Source organism: Coturnix japonica, chromosome 13 (genome assembly GCF_054131305.1).
Source record: "Coturnix japonica strain WE chromosome 13, WE-NBRP24, whole genome shotgun sequence".
In the NCBI taxonomy this organism is placed as follows: domain Eukaryota; kingdom Metazoa; phylum Chordata; class Aves; order Galliformes; family Phasianidae; genus Coturnix; species Coturnix japonica.
The window spans coordinates 11,880,335-11,895,896 of NC_140675.1; the positions used below are offsets into that span (position 1 = coordinate 11,880,335).

The 15,562-nt window shown below is 48.6% G+C and overlaps 1 protein-coding gene across 6 annotated transcripts in view; it reads right to left on the minus strand.

Annotated features, from left to right (window-relative positions):
* Positions 1-15,562, minus strand: part of TNRC18 (trinucleotide repeat containing 18) — a 46,856-nt gene that overhangs the window by 11,657 nt on the left and 19,637 nt on the right. The window contains exons 11-17 of one of the 6 annotated variants that reach the window (XM_015876742.3): positions 15,325-15,497; positions 14,496-14,632; positions 13,894-14,022; positions 11,988-12,162; positions 10,586-10,949; positions 7,827-8,105; positions 831-1,070 (exon numbers count right to left, since the gene is read on the minus strand). In XM_015876742.3, coding sequence (XP_015732228.2) covers positions 831-1,070; positions 7,827-8,105; positions 10,586-10,949; positions 11,988-12,162; positions 13,894-14,022; positions 14,496-14,632; positions 15,325-15,497 — 1,497 coding nt within the window. Of the gene's footprint in view, positions 1-830; positions 1,071-7,826; positions 8,106-10,585; positions 10,950-11,987; positions 12,163-13,893; positions 14,023-14,495; positions 14,633-15,324; positions 15,501-15,562 lie in introns of all 6 variants that reach the window. The other 5 variants (XM_015876739.3, XM_085513875.1, XM_015876743.3 and 2 more) reach the window with 5 other exon arrangements.

Genomic DNA, 15,562 nt, shown 5'->3' on the forward strand with positions numbered 1-15,562 from the left:
AAGGAGGGCAGGTTACAAGGCGATAAATTCTTAAGCGAGGCTGTTGGAACAAGTTGGCAAAAGCCTAATATAGCATGGAAATGGTGCTAAAACAAGCTGGGCTCCCAAAGAAGACATCATTTTCCATTCTGAGGCATGCTATAAATTCCATTATCACTTAATAAATATTAATAGAGAATTTATAAATGGAGCCCATATAGATCTGTCTGACTGGGAACGATGTCACCCAGGGGCATTTGTGCAGCAGGGCATGGGAAGGAGATGAAATAAAACTCCAGTTCCTTCTAACACTGAAACTGAGAGACAGGGACAGAGGCACAGAGCCTGGCACAGCAAACAGATGAGCAAAGGAACTCCTGCTTTGAGTCCTTCTGTCCAGTTTCTATGGGGACATGGATGGGATGACCAAATTTAAGAGTTAAGAATTCTTAAGAATCAAGTTTTCTTCTGTTTTGATGTCTCTGCTTTTCTTGGGCGCTGAAAATCAGCTGCATTTAGCACGTGCTTCCTTCCCCCAAATGCAGCAGCACTCTGTCCAAGGGGACACCTCATCCCACTGTTAGCGTGACTGTTAAGGGTTTGCCAGGCAGGAAAAGAGGAAACTCTGAGGAAGCCGCAGGCAACTGCCCCTAGGGAAGCCACAGCTGCAGCTGCTACAACTGCCATTCTCATGACTGCTTCTTCTTTTCCTGCCAGACAGTGAACCCGCCTTCAGTATTAAGTAGCCAAAAGCAAGGACATGTCCGGATAAGAATCTGCTTTCCTGCAGCACAGCTGATCCTGAACCTTCCACCTTCTCCCCTGGCACAAACCCTGAGCACACGACTCACCCATCAGGCTCTGTCGCTCCTCCTTCTTCTTCGCCTTCTGCTTGGCCTCCAGCTGGATGATGGAAAGCGGAGGGGGAACGATGGGGCTGGGCATTGCGCTGGCAGCAAACCTCGCTAGCAGGCCCAGGCCACTCTCATCAAGAGCAGGTGATGAAAGCCTGTCGGTGCTGTCTGTCCCATAGTCCTCCACCTCTTCCTCCTCTTCTTCGTCCTCCTCCTCTTCTTCCTCTGAGCTGGAATCTAGCACGCAGAAAAGAAGAGGCCTGTTATAAATCTTGCAGAGCTGTGCATCAGCCACATCCCCACCCTGAATCAACAGCTCTGCTCTGAGCTCCCCAAAGCAGCACTGAGCCACCCCTGAGCTAAGCCAGAAGGTGCTGGCCACAGACACACACATCTTTGTGGCCATACAGCTGGCATCACCCTGCCTACCACCACCCATAGGGGACACGGCAACACAAGGTATGGTAAAGGACTCATCCAAGGCAGGGAAGGGAAAAGCAAGGTGTCAAAAAGGAAGCCACGCACCCCTTCCCTGCAGCTTTCAGGAGGAATTAAAAGCTTAACTTCTTCGAAAATCCCAACCCTGAAGCTGTGGGATTCCCCTCCCACCCACCACTCCTTCCTCCGTAACAAAATCCATTAGTGTAATCAGAACCAGAGCTCAGGATGGAAGGGGAATACCAGAGATCAGCCTGCATCGCGGCAGGAGGCAAGGAGGACATGGAGAGGAGAAGGGACAGGAGGCAAAAGTGCCAAGAGGGGGAGGGAGGGAAATAATAATTTGAAAGTGATGGATTTGGAATGCAGAAAGAGGAAAATCGTATCTGCAGATGAAAGGACACAAAGAGCGAAAATGGCATTTACAGGGAGCGGGCTTCAGCAGTTAGCACTGGAGATGGCAACGAGAGTGTTGAAACGCTCTGCCTCAAAACTCTCTGTGCCTTTTGCTTCCCTCTCTACAGCTCAGGAAAAGCAGAGAGCTGCCCACAGCCCCATGTGGAACTATGGCCAAGAAATCAGCCTGGGCTGGCACAGAGCACCGGGCTGGGGTTATCCTTTACGTTGTGTGCACAGCAGGCACATGGGGCAGATGCTCTGAGAGGGGTATTGCTCCCTTCCCAACAGCACATCCCAAGGGTCTGCCCATCAGCCCAAAGGCAATGAGTTTTAAATCCATCTCATCCACAGTTAGTGCTGGTGGGAGTCACTGCACAAACACCACACACAAACACACACACACACAAGCACATACACATGTATATATATGTCTGTATATATATGTTTGTGGTCTTTCTAACTGCAAAAAGTAGGTCTGGGAAACACAAAGGCTTAAATAAGATCCCTGAGGCTGCTGAGAGATTCCCACCACTAGCAGGAGCCCTGCTCTGCTCCCACAGCCTCTGCTGCCCACCAGCCCTGCCAGCTGCCCAAATAGGAAACCAGATCCCTTCAACATCAGCTGCAACGAAGATGAAAATCCTTTTCTTTGCACTGGTGCCCTCAGGGATAGATAAAAATGTTCTTGACACTTGGTTGTTAAAAAAAAATGCAGTAACACAAGAGTTATTTTTCCACTTTGGGTTGTTTTTCCTGACTTCAGAAATAGCAGGATATCAGAAAGCAGGGCTCTCATCATTGTGTTTTATCCAATGAAGTAACAGGTCGCACTTTCGTCTTCTTAAACAGCATCCATCAGATGGCTGCAGAATACTAACTGCTGGCTGCACAGAAAGCCCTTCCACACCTCAGGGGCTCAAATGATCCTTTTGATAGAGAATTGCTGCTAACCCAACAAACTTGCAGTGAATACCAAGACACTCACAGCCCTGTTCACTCCTTGCACAAAAACCACATGCAAAAAAACACCCCAATCCACGACAAATTAGGGTCAGGTTCCTTCCCCTAACACAAGAAGAGGCATAAGAGTTGCTTTTCTACCACATTTTGCCAAGAATTAAACACATCCAGGTGAACTCTGTTATTCTGAGATGCAGAAGCCACCTGCCCACAAGGAGCAGAACAGTGCCTGAGTTCCTCTATCAGCTCTCCAAAGTGGGACGCCTTACTCCAACAAGTGCCCCTTACTTGAGACTCCATCCATGCATCCAACTGGGCTCTGAATTCAGTACTTCTCTGTAAGATCAGACACATCAGCCCATGCAGCCCTTCCTGCTAGTGCCAGAGAGCCAGGTAAGCTGAGCAGTAAAGAAAGAAGACTCCTCTTCCATCCCAGCCAACGTGGGCTCTGCAACCACAAGGGCACAAGGGCACCGAGCAGCTCCTGTATTTCAAAAGCACCGAGGTGAAGCAGATTTAAAAGGCAGGCTGAAAGCAGCCATTACTCACACCACAGAAAACATACGATGCAATAACGCACCCAGCAGTTATTCTAACCTCCTCCAAATATACGGTGTCACGCTATGGAAAGGCCACCAGAGCCAGTCTCTTGTCAGCATTATTAGCAAAACACTTCTATTTCTACCTGCAGGAGATTCAACTCGCAGCCTGGAGCCCACATTAGGGTACACTGACAGCCTTCACTCACAGCTCTATCCCTCCCCACCACAAGGACAGCTCTTGCTCACTCTGCTCCTCTTCCTCCTGAAAAACGACAGAATGAAACCAGAACAGCACAGCTGGGGCTTCCCTCCAAACCCACTTCGAAACCGAGTCCCCACATTCATAGTCCTGGTGGCAAAAATATTCCTGCTGGTTCTCTGCAGCTCACTGCCATGGCTGAGTCCCACTCCTGCTGTAGCCAACCTATCCATGGGTTTAAAACCAAGCACGCACAGATGCTTTTGCACAAGCAAAGCCTTCATCTTTTCACCTGCCAAGAATGAACAGAGGGACAAAAAAACATACTGAAATATCCTATTCTTCTTTCTACCCCCTCCCCTTCTCTTCCGGTTGTAATTCTGTAAACACCCAGCAAGGGTGAGGAGAAAACACATCAAGTGAAACATTCCTGCCATCATGAAGAGCGTGTATATGTGTGTACACACCCACACACCCAATCACACGTACGCATACAATCCTGCAGCCAAAACAAACAACAAGTCATACTGAGATGCTGGTAAAGCCAGATAAGCTCAAGTCAAAGGTTTCCTTTTTCCCCCCCCCCCAAGATGTTCACCTGCATTAAATTCAGAACCAAAATCAATTGAAGATACTGAACTTTCTCACTGCTTTTTTTTTTTTTTTCTTTTTTATGGCATTTTTACTGTAGGAGAGGAATAAATGAGGATGAACGGAGATCAGGTAAGCAGTTTGGTTTGTAGAGACTGATGTAACAGACTGAGGAAGGGATGGGGAAGGAAAGGTTTCGGAAGGGGGGGGGATAAAAACAGACACTTAGAAGAGTCATTTCACATTGTAAACAAAAATAGCATGATCTTTTCATAACACCAAGCAGGCCCACAGCATACAAAGCAGGCTAAGTACAGGCAGACTTTAGACAGCTCCTGGGTCATTGACATCTGATTTGTGTGATCGGTCCGAACTCTGGAGGTTGCCTATTTCCAAATCTCCAATTTAAGATTGTCCTTCATTTATACTTTTATTTTTAATGCCAAACAAACCAATTCTCATCTTTTGTAGAGTTTTTTCCTCCACGTGTGCTGCGCTGTTGACTCCAGAAGTGCTTATTAAGAACTGCTCAAATATTACAATGACTGCACGAGATTGCTTGCACAGGGAAATGGTTATCCACAGTGCTTGGAAAAAAAGGGCAGAAAAACATTCTATCATCTCTTTCAAAGGGGCAAAATCATCCTCTAAGTTAGGGGGAGAGGGGAAGAAGGCATTCATCTCCCCAGGGAAACAGTCCATTGAGAAGAAAAACATGGGTCTTTGGCCATGGGAGCTTCACGGCATCCCCTCTATGGTCCCCCTATAGCGTCAGCCTCTCCCAGCAGCTTCCTATCCAAGGTCACTGGATGAGGCTTTGCTCATTATCGTTAACAGCAGTGCTGGTCAGCAAGAAATCTGTGTGTCCCTACAACTATCTCAAGGCAGACAAAACAAGTTCTCCTGCAGCTAGTCCTGCATCTGAGGAACACAGTGTCAGGGCTGTGACACCCACCACCCCAGCAGCAAACAGTCTGTATCGTGGCCCAGGAAATCTTTCAGCTGCACCGAGCCTTTGCAGGCAATTCTGTGCCTTCTCATCTTGGATCTATCCTAAATCTATTCCTTTTTGCTCGGATAAGGTGTTCTCCATGTGTAAATCAAACAGCAAACAGGAAAGCATTTCTGGAGTCCTCAAACACAGACACTCAAGCAAATCTTCCATGCGAGACTCTACATGGACAGAGGAAAGTGAAAAGTGGACAGCGATCATCTTGAAAATTCTAACAAAAAGAAACCAAGAGAATGCAAAGATCTACGTGTCATTATTCACGGAGGTAACATCGAAACATCTGAGGCTGACAGATGACATAAAGAAAATTATTTTGCCTACCTACATAACAATGGTCAAGGTTCAGGTTCATGGTTAGTGACCCTCGCTGAGAAGTGTCTGCCCTACAACCAGCCAACCACTTTGCTTCTTTAGTGCAGCGTGAGAGCAAATGCAAGAGACCGACACAGACATTCAAAGCATCATGGATAGGGGCAGGGGTGAAAGGGTTGGCCAAGCAGCTGCAAGGAGAAAGCGAGCACTTCTAGAAAAGCTGAGGTTATTAATCGGTTTAGTATCAGGGAAAGCCATTAGAAACCCTATTACCCAAATATCCCTTCAAGAAATGTTTCTGACAAAGAACTAAACAAAAATAATAATAATAAAATCAAAAACCGTTTTGAGGAACAAACAGAACTGTAAGCAGCAATCCCTCCCAACCGCCCCCCTGTGCCCACACCTCCCACCCCCGGAGGTTTTGCATCTTTTGGTTTCCCCACCATTAAATGACACCTCTGAGGGATTTATTTACAATGCCTTTCCCCATTTGACTTCCCAACCTCCTCCCGTTTCCCCCTCCGTTCCCCAGACTTTATCCCATAAAACCGGGATAGCCGTGTTTGAAAAAAGGTTACTTGAAAAAAAGAAATTAACAAAGCTAATCTAGGGCCAAGTTACCCATCTGCCATCCAAAAAGCAAAGCCCCAAAAACTCAAGAACTTCACATCAAAAAGGGACCGATAGCCTCAAAATTTCCAACAGCAGCAAAAGAAAACAAAGAAAAAGATGCAAAAAGAAACAGAGATGTCAAGCTGAAGGGAAGTAACGCAGACTCTTCATGGAGATATGGCAAGCTCTTACACGACATCCACTGCCCCACAACAGTTTGGGTTCTCTGAGGAGTAAATCTGATCTCTTTGAACCAGACTTCTTTTTAGTTTTCTTTTAGATGCGCTGGTGGGTCCAGCCCAGAGTCACATCAAACTACATCAGCATTCCGTATCTTTCTGCTGTTTGAAATATATGTTGGGGTTGTTTGGTTTGGTTTTTTTTAGCTCAAATTGCCTTTCTTTGGAGGATGGGTTTGGAGGGAAGAAAAAACAGGTGTGTGGAGGAGATTAAGATCAAAAACTAAGAATAACAAAACCAAAGCAAAACTACCCAGCCCCATTTTCAATTAACAACTGTCTGAGCAGTGTGAGACGCTAAAAGGCTTTTGCTGTGCTGCATGCAGCTCTGCTCTGTAACATAGACGATAACAACCAGGGATGCTCTTGCTTAGCATTCAGCCCAGACGAGCTACTTTCTTTTGGGAGCTGAGGGCTCATTAAAATGACCTTTCCCCATGATTATTATTTAATGAGTGCGCTCTAAAACAGAAACCCCTTGTGTCTCTGGAGGAAAAGTCTCAAGTAATCTCTTTTCCCACTGAAGTACTAATGACGGGCTGACAAAAAGAAGCTGGAAGGCAAAAAAAAAAATTGGGGTGAGGGGGGGGGAGGGAAACTGCAGTCAAATTTAATGCAGTAATTACCACATCCTTGAGCACTACGGATTAACGTGCGGGCATCAGAAAAAACATCACCACCCAAAAGAGGCATAAAAACTTGCTGAGTATATTCTGCAAAGAAAAATATGTCAGTCTGTCAAAAAAAGGGGACCTTACGCACAGCAGCAATGAGGACCGAGAGCCTTTGAGATTTACCTGCCTGCCTTGAGAGCCTAAGAGCACAAGAAAACAGCTGTAAATTAAAATAAACAACATAACAGAAAACGGATGAGCAAAATAAAAACGAAATAAAAGGAGAGGGGGTGGGAGAGAGGCCTTGATTTGGACAAAGGCAGCGAGCGACAATTGCTAGCAGGGATATTTGAATAATAGAGAGTACCCAGACTAGGTTAATTCCAGTTCTACTCATGGGGAGTGGGAGCAGGAGAGGGATGCAGAGCAGGATGGAGTGAAGCGGCAACCTAATCGCCTGCTAAGAGACACAGCAAGAGAGACAAGTACACAGGTTTAGTTAAAAATGAACTCGATATGTTTAATAAAGCTTGGTATACCAAAATCGCAGTACAAACATCAAGTCACACGGCCACACAACAGTATCCCGGCAGTAAAAGAAATAAAAAGAATGGTAATAATAAAAAAGTGAAGGAACGCAACTGAAAAAGGGAAAGAAAAAATAGACTCCTTCCAAAGCCTCTTCAAGGTCCATGCCAAAATAATAAGAAATAAAATAATAATAATAGTAATAAAAAAAGAATATAATGGTGGTGGTGGCAGCAAGGAAGAAAGTGAGGGAAAAACTGAAGGGAGAAAGGGAACAGGAAAGTAGGGAGGAGGTGAACTCTAAAACCCAGTGGATATAAAAGCTCTAAAAGAGCCAGTCGGTAATAATATCACAACGATACAGGTACAAAAAGGATAAAAAAGAACCGTCGGGCTGATACAGCAGGCTACGCTGCCAAGAACAAAGATGGCCGCCCTGGCTGCGACCATCAAAATGGCTGACCCCGGCCTGAGGGCCCCTGCTCGCCCCCCGCCCGCCCCACGCAGCCATGGCGGAGGGCTGCGTTTGCTATAAGCTAGTAACCTTGATCGAACGAGTCCTCCGAGGAGTCGCTGAAGGAAGATCCCTCCTCGGCCTCCCGCAGCAGCAGGCAGAAGGGCTGCTTGCGGCCCGCCGCCGCCTTGGCCTTCAGCGGCCGCCCGGCCGCCACACCACGCGGGGCCGCCTTGGGGCCGCCGGCCGCCCGGCCGCCCTTCCTGGCTGCTGTGCTGTAGAGGCCGGGCGGCCGCGGCTTGGGGACGGAGGGGGGCTGCGCCGGCCACTCGTCCCTCAGGGATCCCTCCTCCTCCTCCGAGTCCGTATCTGCAGTCAAAGCGGGTGGGAAGAGCATTACCTCAGGGAACGGGGTCCGGGTGGGTTTCAGGGGGGGTCAGAGGGTTGTGTTTGTGTGTGTCTGGGTGAAGGGGCTTTTTGCCGTGTCCTTCCTGCCAGGCCTCCGCCACAAGCCACAGGCTCAGCTGGGAGCTGAGTAAACACAGAAATACACAGCTCCTTCTTTTGGTTAGAAATAAACACTCTCCGTCTAGACCCAGCAAGCCTTTCTGCCCTATGGCAGCATCCAAGACCTGTTTTCAGCTCAGGAACAGAAAGCTGAGACAGACATTTCCAACGTGACAACAGCCACCAAAAACACAGCGATGACAACGACTGGCCAATCAACCCGAATCAGCCCCAGCCGTGGTTATGTTCTATGCTCCTACTTAAATCCCATCTCTACACAAACTGACTCCCTTGAACGGTTTCTGACACAGCCAGAGCAACCCCAGCTGCTAAGGGGCAACACGTCCAACTCCAAACACACCACCCCAAACATTCAACAGTACAGAGGACACCAAAACAGAACAGTGACCAGGCTCCTTGCTCCACAAACCCATTTTACCAAGCTGCAGGCGGTGAGTTTTACACAACCACCCTCTGCAGCATCAGATGAGTGCAGCAGAAATACACGGTGCCCCTGGATGTGACAGAAGCAGGTTTGAAGTGTCACACACCAGCTCACGAATGCACCGCTGACTCCACAACACTATGGACATGGACCTTCCCAGCATGTAGGCAGCAGCAGGTGCTCTCCACTGTCACCCCCAGTAGCACATCGCTCCCCATCTCCATTGTGTAGGTTGTGGAGAGGAAGGAACAAAGGGTGGCAAGCTTAGGAGGTCCAGAGCCCAAATGCACAGAAGATGGGGTGAACCTCACTTCCATGAGCATGGATGGGAATGGGATACTCAGCTCACCCTCTGGATACATGCCCAAGGTTTTCAGGACTCCAGCTAGAGAACCATGAGGTCAGGAGGAGGCACGAGCATCTGGCACTGGTCCCGCTCTCCTCCTCCACAAGAGCAGCCCACCAGTCACAGGAGGTGCTGCCATATGCTCGACCTGCCTCTCCAAATCCACCACGCTTGAGTGACCAAATGACTGCCTGAGGCCCTTTCCTTGAACTTGGCACACAGCTGAAAGGACGCGTATCAAAGCTGAGCCATTCCACAGTCGGTTCCTCGGTAACAATAATCCTCCTGCTCTGAGATACATGCAGTGACACAGGCACAGTCCTACAACAGGAGACTCGCTGGAAAGGAGGGGAATTGGACAGCAGCTCCCCTTTGGGTCCAGGATGGAGTTTTTGATCTTGAAATCACAGCACCAAGTGTGAGAATACTATGAAAGCATCTCCCAGCAAGGGGCTGTGCCTCCCCTCTGCCCTGCTTACCTCCCCAGCAGCTCCAGAGCTCCCAGCTGAGGAGGCCTGGGTCTGTTCCTGGGACCGAAGCATGCTGAAGAGCAGCACTACGGGGTGGTTTGTAAAGCACAACCAGTCAAAGGCTGTGTTCAAGTCCAACGAACACAATGGCTCCTATTTTGCCACGTAAATGGCTGATTTCACGCCAAACATCTGTTTGTGTGGAGTCACTACCTCATCATGTTCCCCATTAGTGAAATTTCTAAACTGGTCTTGCACTGCTGCCACATACATTTGTTATGCATATGAATACCCCGTAAGAGCTTTAACGTGGGACTTAATTAGCTGCAAGCAAAGGACAAGATGAGTATGTAAGTGAGCTACCCAGCCTCAGACCATAAACTCCAAGTCCTGCACATGCTTCTCTGCCCCATTGTCTGCCTGAGCCATTAAAGACTTGTCAATGGCTGGTCCTATGTCATCCTAATGCTATCTGCAATTCAGGCTTTTCCTTCTGTAATGGTGTCTGCAGGAATCTTTGCCTTGGGTGCACTTTCAGTGCACCAGTACACAGGATGGCACAGAGTAGACTAATTCCAATGGGAAGGCTGTACACAGCCACCCAGGAATCAAGCCACAACAGCACAGAAAGGCAGCAGGATCCTTCAGACATTGGTTTTCTCCCTGCAGACTATGCCTTCCCTACCTGCCTCCACAGCTGAACCTCACCAACTCACCAAGTTATCTCTGCTAGCCACCTCCCGAGGAGAGGCAGTGAGAACTCATCTGGCAGCTAGATGGAGAGTGTCTACTCACACTGAAAGCAAGGCCATGATTTGATCTGTTTTTCCCCAGATCCAATTGGAACAAGACAAGCCAGGAAAGGACACAGCAACGTCTGCTACCTGGGGGCAAGCTGGGTGGACATCTCACACTCAGCCCAAAGATGCAGCAGCATGGATTAGCCAAGGAGAAGGTCACCTCCCGACCACAAGCAAAACCTGACCCATCTCTAAGACCACTTCCAAGTAGCCAGAAACCCCTGCCACAAGCCCAAGCAACAGGTTATACCATAACAAGAGATAAATGAGGGATTACTTACTATAGGAGTAGCTGCTAACTTCAGATATTGCTGGTGAATGGGAAACCTTCAGCTGATTTTTGACTTTTAATCCCACCTCCATCTTCTTCATTTTGGCAGACACTTTGTTTTTACCTTCCTTGGTGGATTTCAAGGACAGGCCCAGGTTTTTGGCCAGGCTCTTCTTCTCCTCCTTACTTGGCAGAGCCTCATGAGAAGAGAGGTACCTGCTGCCACCTCCACCAGCTTTCAGCTTCCCCCCAGAGCTGTCAGCAAACTTGAAGGGGGATTTGAGTTTGTCTTGTTTGGTGAGCGACAGGGCCTTATCGAGCTTGCTGGCCAGCTGTTCCTGATCCGATGGTACTTTCTTTTTCTTAAGCTTTAACTGTCAAGGTGAAAGGAAGGGACGCAGGTGAATACAAAGCACGTATCATGGCAGACCCTAGGGTTTTTCACTACCCTCATTTCAGTCTCTTGTGCCTGCCAATTAATAATGCCTCAAAAGGAAGATCCTTGCTCCCATCATGGCACTAGGGAGAAAGAAGTAGCAAATGCTGCAGCTTCACCCTCATAAAGTAATACATAATGTCAAAGACAACTCAGAAAGACTGAGTTTTCTTCCAAAATAAATATATTCACAAATTAACGTAGCTTGGAGTTCTTTTCTTCTCAACACTTTCTGTTTTATAGGATTTGTTTGAGTTTGGTTTACAAGCTGTTCCCTAAATCACAGAGATTGTAAATCTTCTTTACCCCAAATTCCAGCCAAATAAATACAGGTTTTCATATAAGCAACCAGCTACGGTGGCAGATACCTCTCAGCAAGAGCATCAGCACCACTGCATTACAGCCAGGGCTGTTACATTCTCTCTCTGTATTTTCTTGTGCTTTGAAAGAAAGTAAGTTTACTTTACATGTGTTACAGCTAGAGAACAGCAGCTGTAATTCAGTACTTTGACTGTATGTGTTTTGGATTTCATCTGCAGCTTAAAGCTCCAGTAATTATCTCATTGCTTCAATAGGAGCAAAGGAAAACCCTGCATTTAAAACAGAGAGACTGCACTCTGTTCTTCTCTTGCCTCAAAAAGTCAGTCACCCACCTCTGCCTCAACAGCCAGAGCAGTAATACAACCACTGCTCTGGATTCTGAGTTAGTACAACACTGCAATGCCCTGGCTGGCTCGAAGGGGCTCGCCTCTCTACTGATTACCAGAAAGGCCCAACCTCCATCAGCCAAGACGAGCTTCTGCAAACACCCCTCTGCTGCACAGAGCCCTCCCATGAGGAGCTGCTGAACACACGTGAACTGAGAGCAGATGCTGTAAGATCAGGAGGAGTTGTTCAAAGCAAGCCGACACCGGGCCATGTGAGAGAAAGATCTGCTTTTGGCCTGTGGCTCCTCATTCCCCACGAGGGCACTGACCTCGTTTGAGAAGCTGGGAGCAGCATCGTGTTCTTCCCAGCTCTGGTTCCTCCCTTTCATCTTGCCACTGCCGCTCTCCACATCGTCATCCTCCTCCGGGAGGGCCCCTTTGTGCCTCTTCTTCATGCCCTCGCCAGTCTCAGAGTCTTCAGAGAGCAACAAGGACTTGCTTAGTCTGCAAGCCAAGCACAGGATGGGTCAAGGTGGGGGGGCTTTCCTCCCTGTGATCCCCATCAAGCTCAAAAGTGAGGTAAAATGCCTCCTAGAACAGTGGGGATCCTTAATGGGAGCCAAGTCCACCATGAAGTGACAGCAGTTTGGACACAGTGAGGGCCTGATTCTCGTATTCCATCAAAGAGGAGAGGCAGGGAGCCCTTCTTGGATACCAGTACACAGATCAGAGACCCAGAAGATGGTCTCTGAAAGGAAGTGTTTGGGGTCTTGAGTTAAAGCCACTGAAAAAGCACCCAACCTGGTACAGCTCAGCAGGAGGAAGGTTAGGCAGTCGAGCTGGCTGTGGTGGTTTTATCCCACCTCTGTTTTCATGGTCACTAGGTGCAGAGACAGATCTGAGCGAGGTACCACCATGCCTGGCACCAGGATGCTCAGTCTGAGCAAGGAGGGGCTAAGGGCTGCAAGGAGGGACAATGGCACCATGAGGACCAGCCTGCAAAAAGGGCAGGTCATCTGCTTTACAAGCCTGGCCCCACTGCAAGCGGCATTGGCAGACTGTTTTTGGTGTTTCTCCAGGATTTGTGGGGAAAGGAGAGGGTAATAAATAATAAAAGAATAATAATAATATGAGACTAGAAGCATGTCGTACACTGCTCCCCAGCTGCCTCCGTGAACTACTTGATGGATGCTGAGATAGTTCAACACCTGAAGAGCTCTACCAAGCCTCCACTGAAAGCTTTCACTGCCACCTCCTCCATGCTAAGCCTGCTGGCCCACATCACACTGCCACCACAAAGCCACCGACAGCCTCTAAGCACTTCCCTTCCCCTCTGCTCTCCCTGCTGACTGCTGTACATAGCTAAACCAACAACTCCTGCCCTGGATACTGAGGGTGCACCTCCACCTCCCAGACCAGGTCACTCCTTCATCCCTGTAACACAAGGGTGTGCATACCAACACGCTCATGCATGCACACATGCACAGGTCCAGCCACCTCTGGATGCCTCCAGCCTGCTCAGCCATCCGAACACGAGGAGCAAAACAGAGCCACCGAGAGGACAGATCTTCACAGAAGCACACAATCAGTGGGAGCTGGGCACCTGAGTCTGATTGAAAAGGGTATGAGCAAAAACTACACATTGGAAAGGGAGGCAGCTTGGAGATGCCCTCCCTTTTGAGAGACTGAGCCATCTAAGGATGGTCAGATGGCCAGCTGCAAATCCAGGTATCCAAACGAGATCGGTTGGACTTGCACAAGAGGGAAAAAAAAGCAGAGAAGAGAATGATCCAGACACCGGAAAGAAAGAGGCCAGGCTAAACCAACTCCCACTGATGAGAGGAACAGGAGGTGAAGACACAAGAAACGCAGCAGAAAGGCCCGAGAAAACAGAAAACCTGGACCAGCCCTATCCTTCCAGTTTCATCAGCAGTCCTGCCATGAGCTCTACAGCACCCTACTGCACTGTCCTCCTAAAAGGGCACAAAGACACACTCCCGACACCGAAGGCTCAACACCACTCAACTCTGCCTGTCCTACGCACAGCCAACACACAGACACATGAGCTGGCATTGCCTTCCCACTGTGAGGCCATGCTTCCACACCACTGATGTGAGACCATCCTGCCTGACCATCACCACGGCGAGACCCCACTGCATCCGAGATGCTTTCCCCGAGTACAACCCTGTGCAGCGACCCTGCCATTTTCCCATCTTCCCCAAATTCCAGCCTTACTTTCCACTCTTGCTGTCACTCTTCCCTCTCTCCTTAATGGGCGACAGAGCGCTTGATCCAAGTTTCCTCTTCCTGGGCCTTCCAGGGCCTCTTCTCGCCAAGCTTCTACTTTTCTCGTCATGCTTTTCCCTTTAAAAAAACCACACGCTTCACTGTTAACCAAGGCAACAAAACAAAAAAAAAAAAAAAAAAAAAAAAGGAAAAAAATAGCAAAGAAAAAAAAAATCAAATTTTGCAACCAAAAAAAGCAAACAGGGAAAAAAATAATAAAGTAAATAAATCCAAAAAGAAGAAAAAGGGAAAAAAATGAAAAGAAAGCAAGCAAGAACGGGAGCCAACCCAGAACCTTCGCCTGTCACCAAACTGCTACACTGAGCTGCTGAAGCCAAGGATGTCTCTAACAATGGTCTCCCAGCTGCGTTCACCAGTGATGGGGTGGTGTGTCACATAGCCTAGGAGTGTGTTGTGCAAAGCTCTGGCGAGCCATACCAGGAGGAGAGCAGACAGGGAGGGATGGAAGGCTGTTTTCTCTCCTGGACTGAGAGGCAGTGGTAGGTGCCCAGCTGGAAAAGAACAGACCGAGTGCACAGCCTGCCACTTACTCAGAGTCCCTGCGCCGCTGCAGCTTCACCAGCTCCCGCTGCTTCTCCTTGTAGCGCCGCTGCAGCTCCGCCAGCCTCATCCTGTAGTCCAGCTCCATCGCATCCATGTTCTCGATGGCTGATTTGATAGAGTACATCTGGGGGGAGGAAGCAAGAGGGGTGGAGAAGGTCAGGGCACGTCCTGGTCCCCATTCTAGGCTGCGGTGCCTTTACAGTGCATCCTGGCATGACACCCTGTGCACGGATACTGGAGCAGAGCGCTCTTTGCCCCCACCAAGCACAGACCCAGACTGGTATGGGAACAAAACCAGCCAAGCAAAGATGCTCAGTGGCTGGGCATGGATTCAGCTCTGAGAAAGAGCAACGTCCCTGGGAAATAACCTGCAGAGTGAAATATATCCATGGAGTCTCTTACCCCTTATTTAAAAACACAGATCAAAATATTCCTGGAACACTTACTTGCTGGGTACAAAATGATTTGTCAGCGTCTCCCATAGGGAAGAGTAAGGAAAGAAAAAGAAAGGAAAAACCCTGCTGCCACTATCTTTACTTATTCTCCCCAACAAAGCAGTAACATATGAGTTCCTGCTGGCTTTGTATTTCAAACACCACTTCTAGGGCTAGGGAGGGTCCCACTGAGATCAATGGTGTTGATTCACAAACAAGAGAGGACGCTGAATCGCACCATGCCAACTCATGTGTGCTGTTAGGAACACAGAGGGAAGTTCTGCCCAACGCAGAAGGGTGGCACACGGCGACTGGGAGTGCAAGCAGTGGTGAATGGATGCACTGCGGCTTTTCAGGCTCAGCAACGCTGAGAGCTACTCACAGGCTCATCTTTCTTCTGCATCCAGCTGTACTTTTTGTTGGGATTCAGCTCTCGAGGCAGCCGGATGGTTTTCAGACTTTCCATAAAGGGGGTGGAAAGTACTTCCATGAGCATGTGGGTGCTGGCAGCCAGCAAACTCTCCAGCGTTGGCCGGACAGGGAAACTCTCTGGACCTGCTGGGAAGGACATTAAAAAATGCTAGATGTTGGTCCCGTAATACTACTCATCTGGGGGGCAC